At 42.5% G+C, this 16,413-nt stretch overlaps 1 protein-coding gene and 1 pseudogene across 1 annotated transcript; both read left to right on the top strand.

Moving 5' to 3' along the window:
* Positions 1-407: 407 nt before the first annotated feature.
* Positions 408-3,676, top strand: LOC119719134 (annotated as a pseudogene).
* Positions 3,677-8,005: 4,329 nt separating this feature from the next.
* On the top strand, positions 8,006-11,004 carry LOC119719843. The gene has a single exon (XM_038189339.1). The coding sequence runs from the start codon at positions 8,261-8,263 to the stop codon at positions 10,172-10,174; it is 1,914 nt and encodes a 637-aa protein (XP_038045267.1). The 5' UTR covers positions 8,006-8,260; the 3' UTR covers positions 10,175-11,004.
* The last annotated feature ends 5,409 nt before the right edge of the window (positions 11,005-16,413 follow it).

The following is a 16,413-nucleotide window of genomic DNA, read 5'->3' as shown; positions in this document are numbered from 1 at the left end:
GCAACAGTAAACTTTGGAGATCCTTCGCCCTTTTTTATGACGCGCAGTTTAATAGCTTCGAAGATCATTATTTTGATGATGAGAAACTGAGAAACTAAACTTGTAAGAAATATTCATATTTTTATCATACCATGGTGACATCTAAGTTAAAATTATTTAAGGAAGTAAGTCTGGAAATTCCAAAAAAAAATCTAAGGAAATCTCAGGCAAAACAAAATATTCAAATCTAAGGAAATTAAAATTTGTGGAAGCACTGCCGTATAGGCTGGTTCACACTTGTAGTGCATTCATGTGGATCGAACTGTCGTCAATGGACTAGACAAGGCAAGTCCGAAGTTCGGTTGTCGTCAAGGCCAACCATAGTTGTTGTGAGAGGACTTCGCTCCTTTACCGCGTATTTAGTCTGCACAATCACGGCAAATCTCGAAAAGCTTTATGATACAAATCTGCAGTCGTCCATGATGCCTACAGTCGTCCATTTCCTTGTGTGAGTACAGACAATGATTCCTTAATTATTACTCTTGATTATTTTGGGGGCATTTTTGTATACAATGTACACGCATAAATTACACATTTTGGTCAATTCAGGATGTGTTCAATAATGTCCAACAAGCATTAAAAGTGACACTGTGTATGATGTCACATCGGTTGTGGTTGTATCGAGACTAAAATACGGAATGTTTTATAGTGTCGATCAAACATAGCAGGATTTAGAATCTCCAATCAATTCCTGGTTGGTTCAGAAAATCGTATTCCCCCAAACTGAACATCGCCACTTCAAGCGGTACCGAATCCTCGGCATGATCGGTTTTAAATACAGTTCATGTAATAGACATCTCTATCTGTATCCCATTATCCTGATATATATCGAACATTATTTATAACAGAAACGAGCACCTCAGCTGTGAAGTTCCTTGCTACGGTCGATATCGGTGTCGTTGGAAATCCCCCAAATTGTATACGTTCATTCATTGTGCGTCACATGACGAGTGCTCAAATCAATAGGGGAATCACACCCCCACATTTGCATCACATAGCAACCGCGTGTGAGGATCGAATTCCGAGTTCATGTCATCCTATGTATAGGCATAACGCTTTACCGTGTAATCCCACTGTGGCAAAGAATGTAACAGTTTGCTGACAACAGTTCGTTTAAAATTGCTTTATCTATATGTCCAGAATTTCTGGATGCTTATTGGAACAGCATTTGGGGAAATCAATCACTTAATATTACAAACAAGAGAGGATCAACTCAATACTTTCTGACTTTGGCAGTGTCTATTCTGCAGCGTCTACCGAGTGTCACCAACAAGTCAGTGGACTTACAAGGTGTTTTTGTTTCTCGTTTTATTGCAGAATCCATCTTTTCCAAGGTTATCGGGCCAACTCTCTTGATTTCCTGGGGTCCTACATTCACCACTGTGCAGTTCTGCTCCCAATCGCATCTATGGAATGAACAGCGATGAGGTACCACACACTTTGACATGTCGACGGATCTATAGAAGATGCGTTGTGCGTGACATCTGCATGACATCATGGCCGACGAGAAAGTCATTATAGACTCCTTGGGCTGCCACCTCAACTGGCCCGAGCTGCGCCCCTATGTTGCAGATAAGACGACACTAAGCCGAGAGGAAGGCATCCTTTCCAAGGAGGAGTGGGACTTCAACGACCGTCCCACCTACTACACGGCCGTCCGGAACATGCAGGGGTTCATCGCCTACCATCTCGATAAATATGAGGAAGCCTTGGGGTTCTTCCACGATGTCCTGGACAAGGATGAGAACAACATCAACGCCTTGGGGAACCTGGCTTTTATACACAACGAGTTATCCCAAATAAAAGACTATCAAGAATTCCACACTAGGCTGACTCAGATCTTGACGACAAAGTGCAACGCCGAGAGAGCCACGGCGTACGTGGATAAGGCCCACGCTATTCGTTACTTGGAGCACAAACTGAACTTCCGGTACATGAGATTAATCAAGAAGGCTGTGGCCATCGGGAGGCAGTGTGATGACGACCGACTGATAGCAGAATGGCTTTTTGACTAAGCTCTAGCTTTGTACAAGAGAGACTTCCAGATGCTGTATCTCAGAGAACTTGCAAGAGGAACAACGTTTGTACCTGAGCATTCCGAGTGGTACTCTGATGAGCGGATCCTTAAGGGGTTTAAGGAAGCGTGCCGAGTTTTCCTAAAGGTAGCACTCACACCAGACATCTCCCTGGATTACAAAGCTTTGTCGTGGTTATTCCTGGGGATCCTAGTCAATCACGACCCGAAACACAGGAACCTCGGCATGGCATTTCCCGATGACTCAGCCTTCCGGGATCTCCAAGCGGACAAGTGCTTCGAAAAGTGCCTGGAGATGCACCCGGAGCACATCATGATTAACCGCAGAGTAGGTTATGAATACGTCAAGTTGGGACATTTTGAGAAAGGCCGGCCGTTCATTGAAAAATCACTCCAGAAAAGTCAGTCGCACGTTGCGTATCGCTATCGAGCCCACATGTTCGTGGCCATGTACGAAGCAGCCCAAAAGGAGGACATTAACATAGAAGGGGGCAAAGAGTGGCTTCATGATGCTGAGGTAGATTTCAAAGTAGCTCTCGAACTCAGGAATTATTCAGCAGACTACGCCGGCCTGGGATACGTTTATTTTCTCCTTGGTAACATCAAAGATGCCATCAAGAAATATGCACTGGCCATCCGCAGTGAACACGATCATTTCTTTGACCCGGTGCAGACTCATCAGCGGTGGGCCAAGTGCCTTGAGATGACAGGCCAGAGTGAAGGAAGCCAACTACAACTGTGGAAAGCTGAAGAGGCCCGCAGGAAGATCTTAAACACAACCCTTGTTGAAGATCATTCGGATTATTTCACCGATGACTTCGACCACTACAGCACCGTAGAGAAACCAGACTACGTGAGGATTCTCCGAGTCCTTTACTTCGTAGCGTTTCCACCGTCCCAACACCCAGCCGGGCAGGTCAACAAGAAGCAGCGACATCATTACCCTTATGACTTCTTCCTGTGGTTCGCGGACAGAGATAGTCAGTGGGCGGAGGCGTTTGTCAACAAGTTGGAGTCAGAGCACGGGCTTCGAGCCTGTCTGCAATCACGAGACAATGGAGTCGGACAAAACGTGTTCAAAGCGTTTTTGGATTGTGTAGAGAAGAGCCACAAGTTTGTTGTCGTCCTCACGCCCCATCCTCACCCTCTCGACGGCACTTTACCGGAGAGCGAGGGATGGGAGTCGTACGCCATCAGTCTTGGATTAAAGCAGGACATCAAAAACAGGGGTGGCCGTGGGGAGTACATCGTGCCGATCAAGCTGCGTGGTGATCAAGACTTTTCCTTGCCGGAAACGCTTCAGACAGTCAAAAAGGTCTTTGAGTGTGAAGCGGGTCAGTTTTTGAAGGAAGACTTTGCCAGGCTTGTGAGGGAACTCACCCAAAAGGAATAGTTGTTCGAAAAGCTGGATGTGTACAAAGACGAACACGATTTGCATTCCTCAATTTCGTCCATGAGTAGAATGTCTCACCTGATGAATGGTACTTTAATCAAGTCAAATTGGTGGACCTGTCATGGCATAAAGTCTCGAAGATTATACTTTGTTACTACTGTAACCAGGTCGGGTTTCAGTACTTACTTTTACCCGACTGGTTCCTTACTCCAGCATTCATTTCATAACTTCTTAACTTCGTGTTTGTGTCATTTTACATGTGAGCAGCCATTGCGATCATGCTTTTTGCCTAGTGCCCTCTCGCGGCCAACTAAACTTTTTTTCACAGCGCGCGCCGCCGAGAATTTTGCTCTACTATGCGATGGGCGTAGCGTTTTGCATTCCACCGCGCGCTTTGTTAAGAGAAATAGCTGACATTCCGGGCGTTTCGGTTAGTTTTCTTGTAAGGCCTGCTGCGAAATAACTTTGATTTCGATCCAACACCTTGTTGCATTCAGACCATCATCTTACACTCTCCACTTATATCTACAAATTTTGAGAGAGGCTCCCTATGGCCAAAAAATAAAGTCTCCGGTTTCTGGTATGGAGCTTGCCCAAAGAGTGGTGCGGCGACGCGGCTTTTTTTTTTTTATCTGTTTTTTTTGCTTTAAATGTCGGCTGATGACAGCAAATGGTGCCCGACTAAACTTAGTGCAAATATTATGGAAGACCAGAGAGGCCACATAAAGCTTATTCTCGATCATAACTCCCCATCTGAAAACACGTTAAAATTGTGCAGCAGCAGGATTCCAGTCAAACCAGTGAGTTTGGCGGTTTTGAGACATCATCTTTCATTGAAAAAAAAACTTTTTCATTTTGCCGACGCGCATGGCTACGGCCACGCGCGCGCATACCAGAAACCGGAGACTTTTTTTTTGGCCTATAGCAGTAGAGTATTTTCATCTATTTTCACTGCTGATCGTCGATTTTGACATCGGACACGGAGAAGGCATGAACGTAGACCATCCCAAGTAGTGAGTAAATACCTTGTCTGATATTTCACTTTTTATGCCTAAAACCTTTTTATGCCTGAATCTTTTTATGCCATCATTTATGCAACATTCTGGTCTTTTGTATGCTTTGTTTATTGCCAGAAATTAAGGCCGTCAAAACGGACACGGCCGGAAATTTGCCTTGCGATCACGACTGATTAACTTTTGAAATCAATCTGTTGTTGTGATTTGCAAGTATTTTTGAGAATCAGTTTTTTCCCTAATGATTCTCTAATTTTTTCCCTATTTAATTCTTGTATGAGATGGCAAAAAGGATTTTCTCTTGACTATATTTTATACTTTGAACATTTCGTGTAAACACCGTCGATATATTTAAACACAATTTCGTACTATTTTAATATTTTTCGGCAATTCCGGAAAAACAATGTTATCAGGTACTTTATTTTTGTGAATTTCCATTTTTCCTTTTGAAACAAACACAAATTGGAACTTCTGAGCAACACGAGTATGCAAATAACTTCAACTTTAATTTTAGTGTTGCTATAATATTTACGTTCTCATTTATCATTTGAAATAGACTTTCCCATTTTCCCAAAACTATCAGTTTTCTATTGCTATGATCATTCGGGAATTTGTTATTAGGGCATGGTACATATTCTTATTTCATTTTGTAACATAACTTGGTGAATAATTCATTTCTATTTTCGGATTTAAAATTACACTACATGTATATAAAATATTCATGTTCTTGCATAATGGCCATTTAAATAATTCTTCTGTTAGGGCAACAGTCATTTTATGCCACAGTTATTCCCATAATTCATTAGTCATTTATTGTTTTTATGCATTTCAGATAATATCCTTGGAGCGACTTCAATAGCCTAATTCCCTTTTTTTGACAAAGTCGTTTGATATACCCAAAGTTCATATATATACTGTAATTCATTTGTAAATACCTAATAATTTGTATATATATTGTCTCATATTTGTACTGTAAATAAAACATTTCATTTTATTGAGACAACAGAAAACTTCGCTCTACCCAAATCATTTTTTTAGTGGAACCACTCGGTTGAAAGGAGAGTGCCACATTTTAAACTAATAAATTCCACTCTCCCCGGTTAAAGAGGTAGTAACCACAAATTAGTTATACGGTATTTCAGTATTGGCTTTAAACTGAGTGAAGGTGACGTTACTATTCCGAGTAAAATAAAAATGAGCTGGAAACGCATTGTTATAAATGAACAAATCGAGTTTGATCGTCTTTGCACAAGAAAACCTGTAGGGAGGTAATCAAAGTTTGACATTTTGTTAACTTAGCTATAACAATTTGCTACAACATATGAGTAGGACTGAGCTAGTAATAATGATGATTGCTCTTCGCGATTTGTGAATATTGTAATGAAAACAGCCCTTCATCATTACCTTCTTCCCCACCTTCTATTTTTGGTTTAGCCTGCCCCTCTCATTCATCACACCCCTGAGCTGAGTGTGTATCAGTCCAGCCAGGCATGTAGCATTTGCATCATTCTATTGTTAGCCCATATGCATGAATTTTAACTATATAGCCAATGTGTGCTTCAGTCTGCTGGTGCCGTGCTAGGGATAGATTGCCTGCACGTGGAGGGCTGTGCAGGTTTTGCCTGGGCGTGGCAAGGGACAGCTTTGATGTAATGACCAAGTAAGTTGTAGTGCATGACAACTGAATTAATTCCCCCCTGGGTTGGAAGTAGAGTTATGGTGCTTTTGCCATAAGCTACCCCACTCACCGTGACCATCACCGAGCCCCGCCCTTTGCAATTTCTCATAATTAATTGTCTTCCTTGCATTTATTTCTACAACAAATTCCTTTATTCAGTACTTTAATTAAAGAACTTAAATCGTAGCCCTAAGTTGCCCCTAAAATTAGAAGTAATTAGTAATAAGTAGTAGAAATAAGCAGACGGATCCGATCTTTCTAAATCAATTAATAATTTACTTGAAGGGGGGGCTGGTACCATCTGTCGATGGGGGCGCTGTTCAACTTGAACAGACGATTATGCACACTAACGGACAATGGTGCTTCTAACGGAGATACATGCGCTAAATTAACAAAAAAAGGCACCCGTAACGGCCGATGGCACCAAAACGGCCATCAATGATACTTTTAAAAGGGCACTTGTTCAGAAAAAAAGGGCACTTGTTAAAAAAGAGCACTCTTTACAAAATATTGAGGGGGGGAGGGGGTAATTTCTCGAGTGGTCTCATTCTCTGTACCTAAACTCACAAATATTAAATGTAGCTCACCAAAAACTTCTCGAGTGGTCTCATTCTCTGTTCCTCAACTCACAAATATTAAATGTAGCTCACCAAAACTAAACCCTCACGACAATTACGGCGGACCGCCATCGCATGCACGTGATGTGACCAACCGCATGGGCCCGGGATTTCCCACCCCGCCGTAGTGTTCCAAGTATTGTCAATCGATACAGACAAAGTAAAATCCCAAGTCCAATTTGTCGTCGTCAGGGAAACCCTGAAGCTCGTGAACCTTGCCCCTTCTGTTGTGTGTTTATCACACCCGGCGGAAAATGGATTTTTCTACATTGCATGCACACTGTGATTTGCCTTCGTTTTCGTTTTCCCTGTTTCATGTAAGTATATGTACCAATTATTTTAGGTTTCTTAAAATGATGATGTCATGATTACATGTCCATGGAACTCGTTAACAGGATTACCGTGTTTTACATTGTGTCGGTATTACTAATGTTGTTGTCTTGGTACATGTGCATGCACTTAATATGCAGAATGTAGGCGTTATCTATGCTGTTAACATTATTGTGGTAGTGGGCCCTTACTATCAGTGTTGCCAAAATATTTCCCCTAGGACCGATCATCCGATCATAGAAAAGATGACAATGTAGCACACATAGTTATTCTTCACTCGAGAAGAAGGTTACTTAGGAACCAGCCATTGTAATGTTTGATTGGAAAGGCGCAAGGGTGGATCCAGAACGCATTTTTAGGGGGGGGGGGGCAAAACAAATTTGGTCCCCCAAAAAGTGGGTCCAAAAAAATTACAGCGTGGGGTTCAGGACCCGCTTAAGGACCCCGAAATTTGTTTGAATTCCAGATGCTCTGTGCATGTGGTGCGATCTGCGGCAATGTCTGACCATTTTAACTTTTTTTTTTGAGGAAAAGATGGTGGTGTGCGCGGTACCTGCCTTTATTGCGACGTAACTTTAAAAAACAAAAATTGGGTGTGTTTTTTTTTGGGGGGGGGAGCATGGCACACGTTGCCCCCCCCCCCCGGATCCGCCCTTGGAGCGGCGAAAAGGTTCTGGGTATCAACAATTAAATGCACTTTGCCTTACAAAGGATGTCAATTGATAAAACTCTCAAGTCTCATGCCTATTGGAATTTTTTTGAGAAAGTCTTTTTTATTAAAAAAAAATCCAGCAAACTTTCCTCACACTTTGTGGGGCCGCATGTCAACACTGTGTTCAGGAAGACTTTAATTATTGGTACAATATTGTCTGTTTATTGCAGAGACCAAGTGGTTACTGCCAGCATTAATACTATACTGGCAACTTATTTTAGTGACGGTTAGATTGGAGTCTAACCATCTCCCCACGCAATACAGTGCGATACTATGATTCAACTCCACTCTATCTGCAAGATCAAACTCCCATCCATAAAGTGCATTGTAGGAGTTTTTGGACAAGACCTACTTCATAATAGCGATGAAACGTCTCAGGCCTTGGACATCTAGATAACTTTCCAATGGAGTGTGTGTTTTGACTTTGAAGACTGAAGAACATCATGGCCAAAGATAGTCTGATCAATCAAACCGTAGAATCCTTAGGCTGCCATCTTAGCTGGCCCGAGCTGCGTGGCTGTGTGGCAGATAAGCAAACTCTCCTTCGAGAGCAAGGAATCCTTGCCGGTGACGACTGGGACTACAACGACCGTCCCACCTACTACACGGCCGTCCGGAATCTGCAGGGATTCGTAGCCTTCCACCTGAGTGACTACCAAAAGGCCCTGGGGTTCTTTAACGATGTCTTGGACAAGGACAAGAGGAACATCAACGCCCTGGGAAACATGGCTTTCTTGCACAAAAAGCTCTGCAAGATGGACAAATACAGACAGTACCACGGTCAGCTTACTGAAATTTTGGCACTAACCTGTAACGCCGAGAGAGCCATGGCCTATGCGGACAAGGCCCATGCAATTCGTTTCCTCGAGCACAAACGTTGTTTCAGGTACATGAGGTTCATCGAGAGAGCAGTGACCATAGGAAGGGAGTGCGATGGCCCACAGAGAGCAGAATGGCTCTTCGACTATGCTTTAGCTTTGTACAAGCGGGACTTTCATATGCTGTACCTCAGACAACTCGCCAGTGAAGCTCTTTTTGTGCCCGAGCATTCCGAGTGGTACTCTGAAGAGCGGATCTCAAATGGATTTAAAGAGGCCTGCCGATTTTTCCTAGAAGTAGCACGCAACAGTACCTCCAGGGATTACCAAGCTTTGTCCTGGGTGTTCTTGGGGATCCTTGTCAATCACGACCCGGAACACAGAAGCATCGCCAAGGCATTCATTGATGAACCGGACCTCCAGGACCTAACAGCAGAAAAGTGCTTCGAGAAGGGTTTGGAGATGCTCCCAGAACATGCCGTTCTAATCCGTAGGGTAGGTTCTGAATATGTCAAGCTAGGAAATTACGAAAAGGCCAGGCCCTTGCTGGAGAAATCCCTCAGTAAAACCAGATCACAATTTGTCTATCGATTTCGAGCGCTCATGTTCTTAGGTATGTATGAAAGAACCACGGATAAACAGACTGATCAGGCAAGGGAATTCCTTCAGAAGGCTATCGAAGATTTCACTTGCGCTATCGAAATGAGGAAGTACCCAGCTGACTACTCAGACCTGGGGTACGTTTACTATCTCCTTGGAAATATTGACGAGGCAATATCCAATTTTCCCCACGCAATTGACAGCGAGCACGACCATTTCTTCGACCCGGTGCAGACCCACAAGCGATGGGCCAAGTGCCTGGATGAGCTGAACGACCAAGAAGGAAGCCGTCTACAGCTTGAGGAGGCTGAAAAAATCCGGGAGGAGATCTTGAAGACACCCCTCGCCGAAGATCACTCGGTCGACTTCAACGATGACTTCGACTACTACAGCACCGTGGAGAAACTGGGCTACGTGCGTATCCTTGAGGACTACCACTTCGTAGCACCTCCGCCACCGAACACCAAGCAGAACAGGACGCAGCGCAAGTACCCTTATGACTTCTTCGTGTGGCACGCGGACAGAGACAGTCGATGGACCGAGGTCTTCGTCCACAAGTTGGAGTCAGAGCACGGACTCCTGGGCTGCATGGAGCAGCGAGACTTTCACTTGGGAAGGAGCGTCCTTAATGAGTTCCTGAGGTGTCTGAAGGAGAGCTACAAATTCGTGATCGTCCTTACTCCCCATCCCTCGAGTCCCAGTTGTGAGGGCACTGTCCCAAGGGGCGAGGGGTGGGAGTCCTACGTCATCGACCAGGCGGTCTTCGAGGGCAACAAATGCGTCAGAGGGCATCTTCGGGAGTACATCCTGCCCGTCTTGCTTCGAGATTGCAACATACCCGAAACGCTCCAGACGGTTAACGCCATCAAGTGCAAAGAGGGCCAGATTCTGAAGGAACAGTGGGTCGACCTGGTGCAGAAACTCGCCCAAGAGGTCTAGTTCGGATGCTTCCTTGGAGAAAGTATCACCAGCGGCGTTGGGTTGGGCGATGGTTAGGTGCAAAGTGTTTGGTTAGGAAAACCGTGATACCATTTTCTGATTGATGGATGTACCGCCCTCTATCCTCAGGCATCTCATTATTGCACTGGTCTGGCGCGAAATAGAAGTATGGCGCCCTCTTTCCAATAAATTAGTTCAGTGTTTCCAGACTTCCGCACATGACAAGGCTGATACGCTTGAACTGAATTTAATACCCATTACTTCTCCCCACAACTGTGATTCATCAACTGTAATGTCAAAAATAACTGTGGGCTTCTGCACTTAAAAAAAGGGTCGACAAATAGGTTTATTATGTAAACCAATGTTTGTCAACACCGTATAACAACTGCCGTCACTCTTTGGCAAATTCTTCCCAATAGTTGGTCAATGTGTACCCGAAAACACCAACATTGGTAATTAAGTGTATACCAAGGTTGGGCAAATAACATTGCCCAACACAGTTTTGTACCAAACTTTTTTGACAGTGCAACAAAATAAGGACTAATCCTTTCATTGGATTTTTTTTTTGATTTCGGGGTGTTATAGACCTCAGCGCCATTGGACCCCAAAAAAATCATGACGTCATCAAAGTGTAGCCAAGCCGTACGTCCGTTAGTGGTCCTGGAAACATGATTCAGAAAAAAGGAAGCCATTTTCCTTCAGTCACGATTGTAGACTGGGATAAAATCGACCAAAATAAAAGTCAACATGATTCCGGGCAAAGTTCGTGCAGGAGAAACGCGTCACATTTCCTTCCTTTGTGTACTTAGCAAACTGACAGACGCACAACCACCCCCCCCCCCCCCCCCCCCCCCCCACCACCACCACCACCCACCACCACCACCATCAAACTAAATTCTTTGGTTTGTCTTCCGTTTTTTATCATTCAACACGCGTATTTTGTTAGCCTTTTACCTTCTTCACTAAATCAATTGCAGCTATAAAATAACCCAAGATTTTGCATGCACGTCATAAACTTGGGTTTTATGGCAGGGATATAATTTCGTTAATGTTTTTTCCCCGAGAAATAGGTGCAGTGGTTAGATTTTCCGATTTGGCAAAATTAAATTCCATTCAAAACTGAATTTTCAAAAGAACTGGAAATCGTGGATGTCCTTTCCTTTTATTTCTTACTTCTTATTTTGTGTAGGCCTATATATGCAATCTTCGAATTTTCGATTGGTTGTGACTGTTCAAATTGTCCAGATCTCTCGACAACTTCTATTGGTTTTTACTATCAAATGTTACTCTTGACTCTTGACTCCCAGACTTAAGCTTCAGTGCACGATGTGCTTGCTTTTTTACGCTTAGACCAAAAGAAAGTCTCCGGATTCTGGTATGGAGCTTGCCCAGAAAGTGGTGCGGCGACGCGGCTTTTTTTTAACCGTTTTTTTGCTTCAAATGTCGGCTGATGACAGCAAATGGTGACCGACTAAACTAAGTGCAAATATATGGGAGTCCAGAGAGGCCACATAAAGTGTCGATCGTAACCCATCAACACGTTAAAATTGTGCAGCAGCAGCAGCAGTAAGTATGGCGGTTTTGAGACATCATCTTTTCATAAAAAAACTTTTGCCGACGCGCATGGCTACGGCGACGCTAGCGCATACCAGCAACCGGAGCCTTTTTTTGGCCTTATATAGTCCTTCGAAATATTTATGTACTTTGTCAACTGTACGTGGTGGCTCACTTCGAAACACTGGGAAATCAATCATAAATAGGCGTAAACTTCCGGAACAGGTACGGTCCAGCAATTATTATTGTGACCTTAGATTGCACCCAATATCCGGGCAACGTCATGCGATGATCTAACCAACAGATGGAGGTGAAAACCACCAACTCATTCTCGGTTTACTCAAATAAGCCAGGGCGGTATTCCGACTGCGCGTGTGCAATAAACCTCGGGACGTTGTGACCGAATCTGCAAAAAAAAAACCTTTCCTTTGGCACAAAGATCGGGGCAGACAAACCAACTAAAAACACTTCGCTGCCCAGATTGTTTTAAATGTTGTGCTTATACTTCATAACTTGCAAGACAATTTCTACAATATTGCTTGTACCACTACCCGCTATGATTTTGCACGCATCCATGGCGAAGTGTTTATCCCGAAAGGAAAATTGTCAAATCTGGATGTGCACATGCGCAGTTGGAATACCGAACTGGAACGGAAAACACACCTATAGAATTCCACCTCGCTCGGTACGTGCATGATACCACGTATAATTGCCCACCTATGTTACCTTGGATTTGAGATCCATTAATAGACCTTGCTGCCGATCATTCTTAAAATAGCCTTTAGATTGGATTATTTTTTGTGGCGAGAATTTGAAGAGTTAGCCAGCAGGTATCACTCGGATTCCGGAAAGGAGGAGGAGTCAAACAAAACTAATAATTTTTGCCCATGCAACTGCAAGTGTTCGCCTTTGGGTAGCCCGTTAAATTGATTGGATTGCAACAATTATTGATCGCCCCTTTAATTTCACAGTAATTGTGAACATGAATGCTGCCGCCATATGCAGCCCCGGGGATCAGATGGTTTGGGCCGGTCGATGGCAGCCGCGGCGCGCGCTGTCTACGCCTCGGTGATCCGACGGTTTAAAGTGACTATACCTAAAACATCCCTGACAAACTCGTCGTTATTTTAGTTCAGTTCGAGTGGAGGTTTATTGTTGTCAATTCGGGCGCAAATTTATAAATTGCTTCAAAGCCGTTAATGTTCATATGTCGGGCACCAAACAAACGGTCCGAAAATATACAAGAATTGCCACATTATTTTGAATTGACCACTGTAAGCTTCTGGATCTCATAAAAACCGTTGCATTCAACACATGGAAACTAAAACGCAACAGAATTAAGCTGACATGTGTTCTTTTACTTCATTTGACTTTTTTTTTCAATTATGTCTGTCGCACACTGCGTGCACATCTCACACCCTGGGGACTTCAGGCACGAAATGAGAGATACATCGCTTCATCGTGCATGGATAATTAAAAAGACATAATCCAACACACACAAAACTCATTCTATAAATGCAGCGAAGATCTAGCCGCCGCCTCGCTCTATTTCACTCGTCTCATTATGACTTGAGCATCCGGGGATCCAGAGTGTAAAGCGGCGGGTTTTTTTCAGTACAACTTCCGAGAATTTGATGAGGAAAGCGCATGATTCAGATATTCATGTTGTTCCATAATACATGATGCGATTACCTCAATATAGTATGAATTTGTAATAATGTACGTCAATGTGCATACTTTGAAGCGACGGATACCGCCTCTTTGTGGTCACGTGGTAATCTCAGGGGCATTTTTCAATACGTCCCATCATGCCTTTGTTTCCTGAACATGATAGGATTTTCCTTTTAAAAGCCTTACTCCCTAGGGAGTGTGCAAAATGGTATTGAAATTGGAGGATTCAGGACTGTTAGGGCTATTGAAGCGCCCCCAGAGATTACCTCGTGACCACAAAGATGGCGGCACTCGTGAAACGGTCTTTGGGGAAAGCCCTTTAAAACAATGTTTAAAGGCATCATTTGCAGTTATCCCAAAAGTAACATATCGAATTATTATCACAAATTAAGCTTATTTCGATTGCAGATTGTACTGGTATACTAAACACCCCATGAAATACGGTCTGGCTTACTGTCATCTAAAAGAAATCTAGAATTGTCCAATGATCTGTCATTTGACTAATTTTTTGGGGGGAAAATAAAGACGGTGCCATTGATGAAATCGTATTTTGTGATCAAAGGTTGTGCATGCATGGTTTTCACTCTTAGTCTCGAAAACTGTATCTGCTGAGCTGAAACTTCAATAGGTTAGGGTTTGAGCGTTCATCTTTGGATTTTGAGTGGTGTTATTATTTGGTAATGAACAAAATGCATGAAAAGCAAATAATGAATGTACGCGGTTTTCAATCAACTATACACTTTGATCCTAAAACCTTAAGTTACCCTAAATGACGTTTCATGCAATTTTGCAGGGTCGGTGTTTACAAAATTCTAAAAGTGAATATTTTTGCGTTGTATATGTTAATTTGGGGCATTGTCCTCTTGGGAAATCAGCCAATGCCGACCACAAAAGGCAACATAAACAATTTACAATTCGCATCGCTGGAGCAAACCCACAATTTGCAAAAATTGCAACGGTACACACACGTACACGAGACCAAAAAAACTAGATTGGGTGTACTCGACCTCAATCTTGGATGATTAAATCTAACTCATCGAACGCAATAAAACACCAAAAAATCCATCATTGTGACAATGATTTACGGTACGTAGAAAATTAACATTCGCAGAAGAGAGCGTCATTTGTATAAGCTCCAAAACCGGTTTCAAGCACTAATTAGCTTCTTCTGTTTTTTACCGCGAGCCTAAAGCTACCTTTCTCGTTAACAGACCTCGTTAAGACAAGGACTTAGGCCTATACGTATATTTGGCGATGAAAACCTGTCGAGATGTCCAGCTCCTCCTGCTAAATCAGCAACATAGTCCCTGGAGAATATGATTCATGTTTCCTCATTGAATTGAGAGAAAGGGGACAATGACTTTCCGGTAATGAACAATCTCAATTCTAGCGATTTACAATGCAGTGCGCCACCAAGAGTTTGCCACGGAGAAGTTCATTTTTTTTCTCAGTGCATTGTGGGAGATGGTCGACAAGTTCGCAGCGCGGGACATTTGAAATTGTTAGATTTCGCGCCCAACTTCAACCCTATAGTCCTATTTTCCCACAGATCAACATGACAAAGTTCCAATTGTCATGTTGAGCTGGGAAACAATTACATGGTTCCGAAAATGATTTATTAAAAATTCATGCTTTGCAGAGAATGCACATTAATGCGGTTCGGTCAGTATAAGCAATTTTGTGCTTTACTGACACATAATTAGCAGCGTCATAACCACATGTTGCCTCAAGAGGGCGGGCAGCTGTGGGGTTTACCAAAGAGGCCACACCTCACGTTTGTGTTCCTAGCTCCATGATATATCTAAACTGCCCTGTGTTTTGATTGATATTTTTAATTAAAGAAATAAACTGTATGACTTGGCCCTTGTTCTTAAATTGAGAACATCGTATAAAAGTCTGAGGAAAAAAATTCACTGCTTCAGTAATAAGATTAGGTTCTTTATAAACAAATTCTACCGAGGTCTAAGAAAAAATGCCCAAATAGTTAAAGGTGACGCCAATTGGAGGAAAGCTATCATTGAATATGAATACATCAACGTCACAGCATGACAGGGCTGGTGAGTTTGGAGATGTAGTGCTCCTTTAATCTGTGCATCTTTTTGTCTATTCTGTAAATGGACACCATGATCATACTAATGGGAAATGGCCGCATATGGCGTAACGACCTCGTTAAGGAAGCGGTTTTTTTCCCGTCATGGAGACGCCCTCGACGAAACACTAGAAGGTTAACCGGGGGCTGAAATCATTTGCAATTCTGTTCTACTAATGTATTCCCCCAAAAATATGGATGGGCGTATATTATACGTTGACTTTATGCTTTTGCGGTTTGTTTGAAAATACACTAATGCGTTATTTGATGGACCTAGAACGCTCAGCATAGACGCACGGGTGGTTTTTATTACCCATTTACGTCAACTGCATGAATATGTTAAAACATCAGTGGTAGGGTTGAATTGTTCCCGTTATTTTGTGATGAACAAAATTAAGCTAAGAACCTGTCTTAAGAAATAAATATCACCTGACATTTTTGCTTGTAAATTGTCACCTGTTAAATAGAATTTTGTTTATGTATGGCGAATTTTGTATTTTGTTTTTCTCCGAGAATTTGGAGTCTGACTCGCCATCGATCATATCAAACAATTTAAATATATCAATTAATCAATCGATGATAAAAATCGTAAAATGATTAATGATCTGGATCAATCAGACAACTAGGCCTAATTGATGATGAATCGATCAATTGATCCATTCAAAAGGTAATCGATTTCCAATCATTTATTTGATCCATCGATCAATGCTTGATGGCATTCGTCTTTTAAGATACTCATCTAAGTATTGATTAAATCGATCACGGATTACATGATCAATTGATAATTCCATTGATCGGAATTCAATTGTCACATTATAATTGATTTTACGATCAGAAGTGTCAAATTTAAAGAGTCGATTTTACAAATAACCGACTTTCTATATAAATGTAAACAATGTTTCATTACTTTACAAGATACAGCATG

Source organism: Patiria miniata, unplaced genomic scaffold (genome assembly GCF_015706575.1).
Source record: "Patiria miniata isolate m_02_andy unplaced genomic scaffold, ASM1570657v1 HiC_scaffold_8, whole genome shotgun sequence".
Lineage (NCBI taxonomy): Eukaryota > Metazoa > Echinodermata > Asteroidea > Valvatida > Asterinidae > Patiria > Patiria miniata.
This window is presented reverse-complemented; position numbering and strand designations above follow the sequence as displayed.

Coding starts and splice junctions, on each gene's coding strand:
- LOC119719843 (XM_038189339.1), top strand. CDS start 8,261: ATGGCCAAAGATAGTCTGATCAATCAAACCGTAGAATCCTTAGGCTGC.